Source organism: Ambystoma mexicanum, chromosome 2p (assembly GCF_040938575.1).
Source record: "Ambystoma mexicanum isolate Mex_15411 chromosome 2p, UKY_AmexF1_1, whole genome shotgun sequence".
NCBI classification, from domain to species: domain Eukaryota; kingdom Metazoa; phylum Chordata; class Amphibia; order Caudata; family Ambystomatidae; genus Ambystoma; species Ambystoma mexicanum.
This window is the reverse complement of record NC_090923.1, coordinates 627,975,807-627,991,586: the sequence shown is the minus strand read 5'-3', so window position 1 is coordinate 627,991,586 and position 15,780 is coordinate 627,975,807. Positions and strand designations below refer to the sequence as shown.

At 47.2% G+C, this 15,780-nt stretch overlaps 1 protein-coding gene across 2 annotated transcripts in view; it reads right to left on the bottom strand.

Moving 5' to 3' along the window:
• RBM5 (RNA binding motif protein 5) overlaps positions 1 to 15,780 on the bottom strand; it is a 621,154-nt gene that overhangs the window by 385,181 nt on the left and 220,193 nt on the right. Inside the window, exons 4-5 of one of the 2 annotated variants that reach the window (XM_069644151.1) lie at positions 9,000 to 9,065; positions 8,291 to 8,446 (exon numbers count right to left, since the gene is read on the bottom strand). In XM_069644151.1, coding sequence (XP_069500252.1) covers positions 8,291 to 8,446; positions 9,000 to 9,065 — 222 coding nt within the window. Of the gene's footprint in view, positions 1 to 8,290; positions 8,447 to 8,999; positions 9,069 to 15,780 lie in introns of both variants that reach the window. The other variant, XM_069644150.1, reaches the window with a different exon arrangement.

The window sequence follows — 15,780 nt, the reverse complement described above, 5'->3', positions numbered from 1 at the left end:
AACGGAAGCAGACTCGTGGTGCTTAGCCTTGTGTTGGGCCCCCACGGATGGAATGGCCTAAAAAGGACTTGGAAGCCCGTTCAGGTTGGCTGTATCCAGAAGAGGCATGCCCCTGTCAATCACCCACGGTAGAGGCCCTGGGCTTGAGCCACGTCGCCAACCGGACGCGATCTTCATTGTGCACTTAGTGAAGCCACAGAAGATCTGACAAACTTCTTTATGTGTCGGGTGTAAGCAATACAGGCACTGGGAATGCTTGTCGTCCGTGAACACATTCCGCAAACCGCAGCTGAAGCACAGCTTGAAGAGGAAAGCGCTGCCGTCCTCAGACTCCTGCAAGTTTAGTGGGATACTTGGGTGCCTTAGCCACGCTGTCCCGTTTGAAGAAACTTCCATCACCCAGAGATCCCCAGCCCAGTCCCTGCCAGGATGTAAACAGAATGCATTTCCTGTTGGACCAGGTGGCAAAAAGATCCATATGAGGGTGACCCCATCTGTTGAAGATCCCCTGAAGGACCCGTTTGTTCAACTGCCCATAGCAATTTTCCACACCCAGACTACTGAGCTGGTCCGCCTCCAGGTTGTACTCCCCCGGGAGGTGGATGCTGCCAAGTGAAAGTTGTTCACCAGAGCCCACACCCAAATGCTGACTGCTAGAGCACAGAGGGAAGGAGACCCGGCACCACCCTGCTTGTTGACGTAATACATGCTGGTGGAGCTGTCTGTTTGACTTGGGATCGACTTGCCACAGACCATCGGGAGGAAGGATTTGAGAACGAACCAGATGGCCATCAACTCGAGCCAGTTGATGTGAGCTTCCTGCTCCTGACGGGACCAGGCCCTGTGGACGCTGTGGCTGTCCATGGTGGCTTCCTAGGCGTCTAGGGATTAGTGTGGTAATGATAACCTGCGGTGCTGGCTGCCCGCAGGGAATGCCTATCCGCAAGTTGTAGTCCGTGCTCCACAAGACTAGGTCCTGGCGGAGCTGAAGTGAGATGCTGACTAGCTCCGCCTGGGAACCCCTCTCAACTCCAGGAGGCTGCCATATGCAGGTGCAAGCATCTCATTTTGAGTCTTGTGTGTGAACTGCTAGGAGACATGTTGCCATGATGCCCAGGAAGTGTTGGTACCACCATGCTGACGTCACTTCCCTGCTGAGGAAATACCCTGCGGCTCTTGATGGCTATGATCTTGTCCTCCAAGGGAAAAACTGAGCTTGTATCCCAGATGAGGCCTAAGAACATTAGATTCGGTGTAGGCTCCAGCTGAGACTTGAGATTGATGGAAAATCCCAATTTGTGTAGCGTATTCATGAGGTTGGAGGAGATGTGTTGGACTGCCTCTGGAGATCTTGCCCGGATGAGCCAGTCGAGGTATGGGTAAACGTGGTGACCCTGGGCCATGAGAAGGGCTGCCATCTCAAGTCTGGTAATGATCCTGGTGGCTGAATTGAGGCCACCAAAGGGTAGAACTTTGTATTGGAAATGAAAGACCATTATCCTGAACTTCAGAAAGGGCCGATTGGGCTGCCACATCGGGACGTGTAGGTAGAGATCCTTCAGAGCCATGGAGCACATCCAGTCTCCCATACACAAGGTCTCTGAACTAAGCGCTGGGGTAACCATCTTGAACATTTGAAGAGGGAGGGAAAGGAAGAACAACTCTTAGGCAGGCCTTGTGGTGTATGGCGAAAATCCGGAAGCCTATACCCCGCTGGGACTTCTTCCACTGCCTGACTCTAAGAGCGATCGAAGTTGCTGTCCCAATCTGTGGGAGCGAAGGAGAGAAGGGAGGGAGGAATCAGTAGGGGGTAGCCCGTGGACACCGAAGATCCAGGTGACCGTGAACCTCGTGCGCCAGCATGGAGGGCAAGCCTGTCCCCCACTGGAGACACGTAAACCCAGGCGAGGGTGTCATGCCTTTTTTACCCTCTGAAGCAGGAGCTGAGGAGGGGGACTGAAAAAAAGCCCTTATTGCCCCCCTCCCCCGCCTTGTGCTGTTTGCGGCAATGCTGCCTGGACCATAGTTCCTGGAAGTCTCGGTACATGCCAAAGGCAGGACCCTGGTTGGGAAGCTGGTGCGCGCGGCTGTAGGTCTTGGCGTGGACTTCATGAGGATAGATAAGAAGAAACAATTCCCAGACTGAAAAATCCTCATCAAGTTCCTCAGCGGTGGTGGAATGAAAAAAAAGTGGGCCACCCTCAAATGGAAGGTCCAATATGCGCTCCTGGACGTCTGGGTTGAACTTGGTAGCCCGTAGCCAGGATGATCTTCTCAGGTCCGTAGCAATGCAGATGACACAGCGAGAGGTGTCTGTGGGCCACGGTGGACTCCATTATGTCCTGTGCGACAATTTTGGTTTCCGCCAGCCCCGCCTTGAAGCGCGCCTGTCTCTCTACAGGAAGTTCGGAAAGGAAGACTATTTCCCGACAAAGCCTTTGGTTGCAAGCATAGCATCCACATTGTATTGACAAAGGTGCAGCGAGGCGTTGGATTAGACCTTTCCATACGCTTCCAAGATCATCTCTTCCTTACCCAGGACTGCTGAGGCCGAGCTAGCCAAGGAGGATTGCGGCTTAGAGTAGAGTGAGGCTGCATCGATCACTGAGGAGTGTGGCTGAGCATGTGCCGACAGCAAGAGTGGATTCCCCTCCATTTGCCTGTACTTGGCGTCAAGGCACCTGTTGGTAGGCTGCGCCGAATGGGGTTTAAGCCATCCTTTTTTTGGCCAGAGCCACAACATCCTTCTGTATTTGAATTCCTGTTCTAGCCACAGGGCGCAGAGTGAGGACCTCTGCCAGAACCCCCGCCTCTGGTTGTTCAACCCCAGGTTATGAGAGCCCCACGTATTTGGCCAGACCTGCAAGCCATTCATGAAATGCCTTGTCGAGAAAGTCGTGTCGGGGTCCTCCTCCCAATCGGTGTCTACCAAAGTGTCCTGTTGGTCCGGTGCAGCTGGAGCAGTACTGAGCAGCAAGGTCTGAGGTGTATTGACAGGAGCCAGAGGCTGCTGTGGAGACTGAACCGGAACGGCCAGGACTGCAAGAGGCGGAAGGGCCAGTATCGCAGGAACAGGAATGGGCAGCAGAGGCTGCACAGGGGCCTAAGGCACTGGAGCCATGGGCAGAGCTGCCCTGGGTGCTAGCGGCAGAACTGGAGGGAGCATGAGCACATCCTTGAGGATGGCGCCAATCTGTGGGGACCTCATAAGCGTGGGTAACTTTTCAAACAGGCCGGTGGTGCGGGCGTAGACGCAGGGCCCTGAGGTTGCTGAGAACTGGGCACACTTTGCCTCGCTGCTTGAGGGGTGCATCTGCCCTGCGCCGCTGAAGGATAATATTGTAGGCCATGTGCCTGATGAAAACCAGTCCCCACCTAGAAATTTGTTCTACCTGTTCCGTGGAGGGGGATGTGTCAGACGAGCTGCCATTTTGTCTGGCGCAGCAGCCATTTTGTCAGGCTGCATGCCACGTGCCTGTGTCGCGATGCTTGCTGCGCTGGGCGCGGCATCTTCCTGGCCTCTTGGTGGTTGAGGCCTACCCTGCATCTCAGGTCATGGCCTGGTAGGCGCGGTGCCCTTGGCAGTCTCGCTCCATATAGCACCTCCTCAGACATTTGTCAGGTTAGTAGGGCATAGCCCCTCGGGTGAAGACCCGGTAATAGAACCTTGTGTTCCCTCAGCGACATCACAGGTAGGATCTTGCGACCCCTCCACCGGTAGCTGAAGCAGCTTTGGTACCTGTGCTGGTGCTAGGACCTAACCGGTCCCTCCCGCTAGGCCAGTTCCTGGGGAAGGAGCCAACCTTGCAGGCTGCTGATCAAAATAGTGGCCGCTACCTTGGGCCTGGACTTTTGTCTGACAAAGTCCTTCAAGTCCTCTAGAAGCGACCTTGCGAAGAGCTATCTCCACAGAGCTAACCTGTTCTTCAGAACACGCAGAGTAAGCACGTCACACGCAGAGCATCCCTCCCAGCCGTGATCAGGGCCAAGGCAGCGGAGGCAAAGAGCGTGGGGGTCTGACGTAGGTAAGAGCCCCTCGCAGGCTGGACACCTGCTGAAGCCCGATATGATAATTTATTTGTATCGCGCTCATACACAAGTGAGCGCAACACGGCAAGGGAGGGGCACGGGAGAAAACAAGGTTCTTACTAGGCCCAGTGAGAACATGCAAGGGGAAGGGGAAAAGTGCATTGAAGGTTGAGAGTAGAGAGTGCTGAGCAGAAAAGACAGATAGACAAAAATAGAGGCAATAAACAGTGGTAGTGTAGCCAGCAAGTGGCAAGTGCTGCGTTTACGGCAGCAGACTGGGTAAGTTTGATAAGTGCAGAAAAAGAAGAAAATTGGCGGTGGGGTGGGGGGATCTGTATGGGTACAGATAAAGTCCCCAGTGCAAAGGGTGGCCAGGAGGCAGTGCAGGAGATTGGCAGGGTGAGCAGGTACCTGGGCCCAGGGGACAGAGGGTGGCCAGGTGCACAGCGCCAAGAGAGCGGATCAGCAGGGGAGAGGGGGAACGAAGGCAGAAGAAAAGAGGAAGGTCTTGAGGTGCTTCCGGAACCGGAGATGGGTCTCCTCAAGTTTTAGGAAGGCTATTCCAGGGGGAGGCCCCAGCCGAAGACAGATCTACCTCTGGCTCATTTCTTTGAAAAACGACTGATCCTGAGGGAGTTCGAGCTAGAGGAGCAAAGAGCTTGGGAGGGGAGGTATTTGCGGAGCGATAGCTGAAGATATTTTGGACCCAGGCCCCAGAAAGCCTTGTGGACAATGCAAAGGGTTGTGAATTTAATCCTTGCATCCACTTGGATCCAATGGAGAGATTTCAGAGCGGAGAGATACGATCCCAGGGTTTGAGGCCAAGGACGAGTCTCCCGATGATGTCAGAGGCATCAGAATAAAAACAGACAAAAGACAAAGATACTTCACCCGGGGAAGAGTGCGTGGAATTACTAGGCCGAAGCCTAACCCAGAAGCGCTGATGAAAGCAGTCTGTTCCCGTGGACGCAGAAAAGTGGACTGGGGAGTGGTACCGGTGGGCGGAGTCAGGGGGCTGCATGCTCCCAGGGCCGCCTCTAAATTGAATGGGGAAGATTTTTTGCTGGTGAAAATGGTTAAGTCTCTCGTCCCTAGTAAGGGACGCCCATACATACAGTATGGAGAAAAGGTGACGGGACATACGAGTAGGCTTTTGAAGTACTGAAGAAAGCCCTTTGTAAAGCTCCAGTCTTGAAAGCTCCGGACTACAACCAATCCTTCATTGTACAGACAGATGCTTCTAGCGCAGGGATAGGTGAAGTTTTGAGTCAACCGGATGAGAAAGGCAGGGAATACCTTATCTGCTTCATCAGTAGCAAACACAAGGACGGTGAGACAAGGTGGGCAACTATTGAACGCGAGTGATTTGCCATTGTGTGATCGCTAAAGAAGTTTGGACCATACTTGTATGGTTCTACTTTTGTTATTCAGACAGACCACCAACCTTTGAGATGGTTAATGCAGATGAAGGGGGAGAATCCAAAATTGTTTATGGGGTCAATCAGCCTCCAAGGGTTTGATTTTACCATTGAACCGGTCAGGGTGTAATCACCAAAATGCTGATGTCTCTCCATAAAGTATGACTAATTGGATTAGGATATTCATCCAGGAGTGGATTAAATCCTCCTGTTCCTTACTCTGGGGGGGGAGAGTAAGGAACAGGAGGATTCATTTCTGTGCCGATTCCCTTCAACCTTAGAGACCCCCAGCTCTTTTGCTGGACTTTAGGACTTCATCTTTATCCTGAAGTGAGTGAGAACTTTTTCTCACTCATGTATTTTTGCTCTGATTTGGATTGCGTTTCCTTTGGTTTTGGAGTGTGACAAACTCCATAGGCATCTCATTTTTGTATGGTGACAGCACCTTCAGTGCAGGGTCACTGAAAAATCCTTTAGATTTCAATGTTTAAATACTTTTTCTTGTGAGAACTACTGTTCCCAAGAAGAGGAAAGTGAAATTGACTACTTACCTTTTCTCTTTTTAGATCCAGCACACACCATCTTATGTGGAGTGCTGGGGGGTTACTTAGTAGCCCTTTTCCTACTTACTCATGTAACCTTTTTTATTTTACCTTCACTACTTTAAATGGCTGGTGGCAGTGGTTTCATTTTCCTTTCATTGTGCTATCTACTGCAGGCTGAATACTCAGCTGCAATATAGCACCCATGGGGCCCTGGTCGTCTTTTTCACCATTTCATGTTTGTGAGGTCTTTCTTAGCTTTTACTCAGCGTGCCAAAACAGGTTTAACCCCTTCGTTATTTTTGCCTTTGGCGGGCTTCAGTACTGAATCCCCCGCCCCCCCCTCCCACCCCTCCCCAACCTGGCTTTCTGGTTCCAGTGTGTCTGGCTGGGCAGGTAGTGAGGGAGGTGCCCGAAACTCCTGTCCTTTGTCTCTAGGAATGGCTGAATGCAAATAGTCCTGATTGGCTGGCTGTCTTGCAGGACAGCCTAGGCTGTGCATGAATGGGAAAAACCCGCTTAAAAAGACGAGGGTTCTTGGACTACATGCAGAGTCGACCACTGGGAGCAACACCCGACGAAGAAACCGTGAACAAAGCTTGCAGCAACCTCCTGGACCTTTGAATTGCCCAGTGAAGCCCTGCTGCTGTGCTGAAACTCCTTTTTGACCTTGACAGAGAAGCTGCAAAGGAGACGACTTCTCCCCTTGGGTTAATGGGACCAACTAACCCAGAGACGAACTCCACTGGACTACCATCCCCCACTTGCTGTGCCCCTCTGTTGCTTCGCAAGCCCAATGCCTGGGGGAGAGTGTAGTCGATTGCAAAGTCTGCAGTGGGTCGAATCTGACCTGAAGCTCCAGGAGACTCCCAAGGACCTTCAGATCCAGAGTGCCAGACCGAGGGAGTGAAGAGTCCAACCGGTGTCCAAGATCCGCATCGGTGGAGTTTGCCAAGCGCTGAAACTGCGAAGTGCAGCTAAATTGAAAAGAGCCCATAGCTGCAGACGACCTCCCAAATGCCGCCGCAGGAGCCCTCCAGACGTCCTCCCTCTTTTCCCAACGACCGGCTCAGGAACAAGGGTCTGGACGGCTGTAGCAAGACAGAATCCAGCTGGACCACTCTTCTTCAAACCAGAGGTACTGTTTAGGCCTGGGGTACTTACCTCATTGCCTTTAGCGCACTCTTCTCAGTTGGGAATTGCATTGGCTTACCTTTGAGTTGATTTCAACTCTCTTCTCACAGGCTTAACAGCTTGTGACCCTACAAGTGATTTTTCTAACCAACTCTCATTTTGTGCTAGACTTTGAGCTAAGAAGTGCCACAGATCCATAGACTGTGTTCCAAATGACTTGGGGTGCCCTGCCCCCCTGCAGATTCTTTTAGTCCATTGACTCTTATACTCTTATACAGTTTGTCCCTCATGGGTGGTAGCTTGTTGTATACTGTTAATGCTGGGAAAGGCTTATCTAGATTTCATTGGAAGATTGAGTTGTCCTCACATAAACCGAGAACCTGTCTCCTTGTTCCTTCCCTAACCTTTCCACAACCTCAGAATCTGCAAGTATACTAGTGAGATATATAAATGGCATTACTGTCCTTGTGATTGCAGTCTCCTCATGGTGTAGGAATTGTGTAAGAAGCATATCCAAAGATTATCCACTAACTTGTTTTGATTCTAAAACGTCATTTTAAAGTACATTTACATTGTTACAACAAATTGCCTTTTTAAAGAGCAGTTATTTAAAAACTGATGTTAATTAAATATAAGTGAAACCTTGAGTGTAAGTGCTACTGGGCTACTTGTATTTACAGATTTCATGTGTACAACTCTACAGCTCCCATTTAAACCTCTTGAGATAGGCCGGGCTGCTCAGTCACACTACCAACTTGTGTAGTACCGACCTAAACAGAGGGGTGGTGGGGGGTTGCCCAATACCAAGGCGATAAATGCTACGTAGTCTCACACAGGGTGCCTGCACCAATTCATACCCAACAAGTACGCATTATATTTTTGCCTTTTTCAGAATAAAAAGCTTGGTGTGGGCACCACTGCAGACCAAAGGTAACCACACTGAAGTCCTCATTCCAAGAAGACATGCGATTAAAATATATCTGAATAAAGAGCACTTTGCAAAACCAATGTCAACAGATTATCCCCCCAACCCCTATTAAAATAGTCCTTCCCTAGTTTAGAGTCACCGATTGATCACTAGTGTTGACCCCTGACCCACCCCCCCCCCGCACCCAACATTAGGCACTCTAAAATCTAACCCAATCAGATGAACGTGCTCAAACTTACATAATAGTCTGTGACTGTGATGGGTAGTCCCCTCAGCATGATGGTCTTGCTCTCCCTCTCCTCACCAAGGTCATGTCTGTAATCATGCTCTGCATAGTCTCCATCTGAATGGTACCCATCTTCGGATCGATCACTGTTTCTTCTAACACGGTCCCTCTGTCAGAGGGAAGTATCCCAGAAAAACATTAAAAAATATAAAGAAATAATTCAACTGAAAGGCAGTTTCCTGTAAAGTCATTCTGCATATTGAAGCCATCTGCTTTGACTATAAAAAAAATTTAAAAAAACTCATCAAGTTAAAGTCTCATCGTGTATGTAGGATTTATTGTGCGGCTGTGTTTTACTGTACTGCATTTGCAATTGGTATGCAGCTGCGCAGGGCATGCTGGCATTTCCCCCACCATTCTTTCTGGTCTTTGTGTCACTTTACCTGTTCCAGTAAAACAAGCTACTTTGTATGGTCATTCCAAATGTCCAGAGGGTCTTGCAGCAACCCGGAAGCAAAGTTTATTAATTGATCTCACTTTACAACCAAGCTGTAGGGGTTGGGGGGCCATTGTACTGTCGTCCCATTATATAAACCATGTATGTTACAGACTACATACTTGCGTTACGGAGTACACATTTAAGTTAGCATGTGCACACACTGGTCATCGAGACAATGACTAGAAGTAGATGTCCCAATGGTGAGTAAGAAAGTGCCACTTACCTGTAGAAATGGCCCTTCAGTGAGAATATCCTCAGATTCATAAGCTCTTGAATAGTTTCGGCCACCCTGCTGGACAATGAAACGCTATTTAAAACTTTAGTCAAACTGGATTATAACCACACAAAAAAATAATGTGATGCTAGATTACATGGACCAAAATTGACAATATCTCTAAATGTAACTTAGTTTGGTGTGGGGGCTTCCAAAATGTTCAGCTGCAAATTATTTTCAGTTTATTTTGACTGCACATACGACCTGTCTCACTTTCTTGGGTTAACACCTTTGTTGGAAAGACAGTATCTGTTAACACCTTAAGTGCCAAGCATTCTTGTCCTTTTTGCATACACTGGATTAAAGCTCAATAGTTGCCAATTCATTGATCTTCATCAAAATTCAAAACCTTACAATAGACTATACATTGATATACGAGTTTCACTGGGATGATGTAAGGGGGAGAAACATCTACATACAGTTCCAGAAATTCATATGCATACTGACAGCTATATGAACAGACTTCAAAAGAGAAGTTTGTCTGTCCTAGGATAGGTATGACTATTAAAGCAATTTGGTACAGATGAAATAAATAGAATGCTTGAATGAGTTTATTTTTTTATTTTTAATTGCTGCAGCTTGGACTCTGAGCAGGTGAACAAAGCATCCATTTGATCAGTCAGACAATAAGATGCAAGATAGGAGTCATCTTGCAATGCATGGTTTGAAAATGGACAATACTGCAATTTGTAGCTTTGAAGAGAGTACCTGGTAGAGAGGAAACCAACACAAGGAGCCCTACTCAGAGCCATTCTGCCAGGCTAAGGGAAAGCAACAATCATCGTTCTTTGAAGGTGTTCGGAAGGATTCTTTTTTGGGGAATTCGGCTGTCCAGTTTTGGGGTCCCCTAAACATTTTGCCCCCTTTATTTTATTGGTCTCCAACCTATTCTACGCACCTCCAGTCTCCAACAAGCTGACTACTGGAAGCGTATTTCCCCAACTATCCTACTTCCACCAATCAACGCCGGCAGGCGAAAACCAGCCCCACTAACAAAGACCATACAACTAAGACTAGTGTCCGAGCCGGGCAGAACGAAAGCGCATTCCGACTTTCCTCTCACACCATCCAATCACTGATCAAACCCAAGCCGGTTAAGCGACACCGATTCAGAGTGCATCTAGCCTGATCAATCTGCGCCTTTGTATTTTTCGCTCTGAAAAAAATAAATAAATAAATCCTGCCAAACACGTATCCCATCATTCTCACACACCTGGCTGCCATACACACCTGGCTGCTGCGCCTTTGTATTTTTCGCTCTGAAAAAAATAAATAAATCCTGCCAAACACGTATCCCATCATTCTCACACACCTGGCTGCCATACACACCTGGCTGCCATACACACCTGGCTGCCATACACACCTGGCTGCCATACACACCTGGCTGCCATACACACCTCCCGCGCCTTAAAATCCCTAAACCCTAAGACCACTCACGCTATTGTGGCGCCATGCACTCTGTATACCACCAGAACGACACCAAAGATTATTATCACCACTGGATCTCCATCGCAGTGCGAATCTCCCCTGCCTGAAATCAGCTTTCTCAAAAGCACACCGTTTGTACACTTACCAGGACACTTGGGCGACAACCCACCCTAACCCTGTATACTGTCCCGCTGCACGCGATAATTGTTTGCTCATATGCACCACCTGACAAACTGAAAGTATCATCTGTTCAACTTGTATACTCGACCTACGAACTGAATGTATTGTAGCTCAATTTCGAATGCACCTACCTAAATCTGAAATTATTGCATGCTCTAACTGGCGTACTGTTCCTGCTAACTCTGGATGCTGCCCCATGGATTAGCGTTCCGGAACGCCTAACCATTATTTCCATGCTGTATGCTCTGCTTAACCACTTCGCCATCAATGTGTCCCCAACCACATTATGCTCCCAGCCTAACCATCCTGTATGCATAGCCATGTTGCGCCCTAGTCTAACCATCCTAATCGGACAATACACAGATCCTCATAGCACTTACAAGCGAGTACGAGACCGACTCCAAAAAAAACTCTGTCTTCTCCACTATAAAACCTGGATGACCCATAACTGGCTCTGCCTATATGGAGACAAAACAGAACTTCTAGTTGGGTCTCCTGAAACGCTGCACCCAATACAACGCCTTTGTTTACCATCAACATACTAATCACAGTTTCTCAGGCCGTAAAAACCCTGCGAGTCTACTTGGACTCCACCCTCTATGACAAAACAAGTGCACTCCATTGCCTCATCAGCGGCCTACCACTCCAAACTTCTTACCACAGCCAGACCCTACCTCACCAAGGACAACTGCTTGACTATAGCCAGAGCTATAATTGGGGCGGACTAGATTGCCGCAACGCACTCCTGGCTGGGCCCTCCCCAAAGAATATCGAAAAATTACAAACTGTCCAAAATGATGCACTCAGGACTGCCACGAATATCCTTAGACCACCACATCTCAGCTGCCAGGAAACCGGCCCACTGGCTACCAGTCCAGGAACGCGCTCTCTTCAAAACATTGTCACTCACCCACAAATGCATCCACCATGCAACACCTCAATACCCCTCTCAAAGATTCAAGCCACTCACTGAAAGACCCACCAGAACGCCTAACACTAACCTTCTCAGTGTCTAGGGTCATTAGAGCACTGGCAGGAGGCTCAAACTTCCCATTCATTGCCACAACCTAAAGGAACACTACCACCCAGCCTCAAAGGCATTCCTTCCCACTTAGCCTCCTCCAACATTGCTACGCCTCATGTAACCAGTAAACAATGCGGTAACATAACTAAGTCAATTGATGTCAGCAATGCCGTAAAGTGTAACTAAGTCAATTTGATGTAACAGCGCCTCGATGCCCTTGTGCTGCCAGTGCGCTTTATAAATACAAATAAATTATTTTTCAAGAGGGTGACTTCTACGGAAGTCCCTTTGCCACAGCAATTTATTGTAGAGCACATGGGTTCCATGGTACCCCATATTGCTTCAGAGACAAGGGTGCTTTTAAAGACCCCAGATGTAGGCATGGGTGCAGAGATTGTTAAGATGATTTCTACTATTTGGCCTTGTGGACAAATTCTAGGTCACCATAGATATAGTAAACGGGGAACTCATGAGAGGTTTGCCAAAACCCGAAGGGAAATATGGTGAGCCGTCAAAGCTATTCTCAGGAGAGTGAGTGGGGCCAGGGTCCACGCAGTGCAGCACACAATTCAATTTAGAAAGGAATGTATAAAAATACAATTTATTCTTGGCCTTTACATGCTTATAAATTAAACTAGCATGTGATATTAAACATAAATACATTCACCATAGGTTCTTAAAATGCATTCAAATTACTCATTCAATCTGAAAGGCAAGTAATGCTACCTTTAGTAGTCCAATACCCAAGAAGAATGGGGCTTTGTGCCCAAAAGAGCTACACAATGGCTCAGCCCAGAATCAATCTCTAGCATGGTCGAATCAAACACTGAAACACTATGTATTGTAAAAATAAATGGTTTGTTTTAATACAAGTAGGCAGAGGCGTTGCCAGGGGGTGGGGAGGGGGGGGGGTTTAAGGGGCTTAAGTCCCTAGTCTTTTGGTTGTACCCCCAAACGGAATCTCATTGGCTACAACCAAATGGCTAGCTGGCCCAGAGTCCCGACATTAGCATAGCCCTGGATCTTTTCCAGACCTAGCAACACCCCTGCAAGTAGGCCAAGATAATTCTTGGCGGAGTAAGTACTACATCATAAACAATTCTAAAAACCAACTGAAAACTTATGATATACAAACCAAGGTGTAACCTTATTTTGAGGAGCATGAAGGAAGTCAAGATGAGTCAAACCTAGTAGTTATACATTCAGAATAGCAATAAACTATTCCTGGGGAATAAAACCAGTTTAGATATTCTTATGGAATACAAACAGTAATTCAAGGGTAGTTGACCCTAGCGATCATGCATTGACACTCAGTTGTACAATTCACTTAACTGACCAATGCTGTTAAAAGTATACACCTTGTAACATTACTTTTTAGAACACACGTCAGAGCTAGTAAAACAACTCCTACTTTCTGGAGGGGCCTCGAACTACTCAATGATAAGTATGAACACAACTATTTTAGAATGCACCAAGCAGTTCAGGCAAAGCACATCCCAAATACAGTTTAAGACAAAGTATTTCAAGGCAAGTACTTGAACTAATGGTGCATAACTATCCGCTACCTAATAGCTACTTGTACGCATTATACTTTTCAGAAGTGAACAGAGTTTGAGTTAAGAACTTTAGGAAACTATTTAGAATAGCACTAATAGCAATTCAGGGAAAGCACAACCCAGTGTTACAAGTTTAGAAGAGTAGCAGCTATTCAAGGTAATTAAAGGCCCATATAATACCTTTAAGAGGGGCTACAAGCAACTCAAAAACAAGTATTAACTTCTAGACTGTTTTAGATCTGTATAAAGCAGATCAGGCAAAAGCAAAATCCATTATGCACTTTAAGAATGACCCTGTTATTCAAATTAGGTAAACGCTAGTGGTAAGCTTTTACACTCGGAGTTAAGAATAGTGCCAGTATTTCATCGATTTTTTTGCCCTCCATTTAGATCATTATCAGTTATGCAAGAATGTATGTAGTAACCCTGTGTGAGACTACACCAGTCTTGTCCTCTTGGTATTCGGTAACCCATCTATTGGTATAGGTCTGTACTACACAAGTTGGTAGAGTGACTGAGCAGCCAGACTTCTCAAGAGGGGTAAATGTGAGCTGTAGAGCGGTAGCATCGAAATCCACAAATAAAAGCATCCAAATAACACTTGCACTGAAGGTTTTCTAGTAAAATAATTATTTAACGGTCATTTTTAAATAATCATTCTTTAAAAAGGGCAATGTGCAACAATAAAAACACGTCATAGAACACTCAGAATCAAGATAAGCAAGTAGATACTTGAGATGCTTCATATACACTTCCTATACCGAGGTGACTTCTATTACTAGGACAGTATGGGCATTTGCACTTGGTAAACTGAGGTAGGGAAGGAAAAAGGTTAACCGGTTCCCAGAGCATGTGAGCACTTTTCAATGGGTCAGAAGAATTTCCAGGGAACAGCCAAAGTCAATTTGAACAATGTCTAGGGAGCTGAGACACTTCAAGTTGGAAATTTTGTAGAAAATCACTGTTGGGCCACAAGCTGTTAGGCTTGTGAAGGGTACAGCTTAGATCAGCTCTGCTAAAAAAAAACAGCTACTGAAAGTCTAAAGTGAGAGAATGCAAGCTACAGACAAAAGAGGTAACCCCTAGTCAGCACAGTACCTTCGGTTAAAAGAGGATCTAGCTGGCTTCTATTCTGTTTGCAGTAGTCGTGGGGACAAGAGAGGACGCCTGTAGGACTCCTGCACTGGAGTTCGAAGGTCGGCGGTGGCTATAGGCTCTTTTCAGTTCAGCGGCACTTCGCAGTTTCAGCTACCACCAAAAACCACTGACGTGGATCTTGGACACTATGTGCTTCCTTCACTCCTTGAGTCCAGCACTCTGGTGAGGTGACTTGAGCTTGGGTCGTCCTGCTTCGGGAAGGTCCTCAGGATCTTCCTGAAGCCTCTGTCCGGTTTAAAGACGTTGCACTCCACTACAGATTTCTTTACCCCTGGCACTCAGTTCCTGCAGCAGCAAAGTAGTACAGCCAGTTGGGGAAGATCCTCTAGCAAAGTTAGACTTTGGGTTAGTTGGTCCCACCACCCCAAAGGAAGAAGTCATCCGTTCAGGGCTTCTCTAGTCGAGCTGGAGCTTCAGCACAGCAGCAGGGCTTCACCGGGCAGTTCAACGGTCCAGGAGGATGCAGCAAGCTTCTCTTCACGATCCCTTTGTTGGATGTTTCGTCCAGTGGTAGACTGCCTTCAGTTCAAGAAGCCTCACCTTTTCAGCAGTTTTCTCCCATTCATGCGGTTAGGCAAAACTTGTATGCAGTACCCTTCGAGTGCACTACAACAATTCTAACTACAGGTAATAGGAAACCCCAACCTTTGGTACAAGCTTGTACTACACAGTTTGGTAGCGTGTTGAGCAGCCAGGCTCATCTCAAGAGGGTTCAATGTGAGCTGTAGGGGAGTTACACAGATTCACAGTGACAAAAGTATTCAAATAAACACTTACACACAAGGCTTCTTGAATAAACAATTGATTTACAGTCAGAATAAGCATTCTTCAGAAGGGAGCAACATAAAAAGTAACAAATATGCTTCAATACTATGCACTCTTAAATTCTAAAATCAGTAAAGACCCTTTTGGGATGGCCCACAGACAAAACCTACACCCTCTGGTGACTTCAATAGCTAGGGTGCTGGGGACAATAATATCTTACTGTTTGCTTTTAGAATACTGTTAGACGTTGGGACAGGTTACTAGAACAAGCAAGAGATCACACATTCTTAAGCAGGCAAATACTTTTGGATCCCCTAAGCAGAGCCATTCAGTATAGCAGGCTAGGCCAAAGTCAATGGGCAAAAGTCTCATACAGGATGAAGCACCTCTGATATGTAAGTAGAAGTCTTTGCACCATGTTTTAGAAGTCTCAACAGAAGAATCAAACGTAGGGCCACAAGCTGTTTAGACGTGAGAGGTAGAAGATGCAAGCAACTCTACAATGAGAGGTAAGTTCTCTGACTTTTACAGTACCTTTTGTATTGAAGAAAAAGTGCAGCAGATTACTTCTATTCCTGAGCAGCTCTGCAAGTCTCACTGTTCCTGGGCTTCAGTTGTT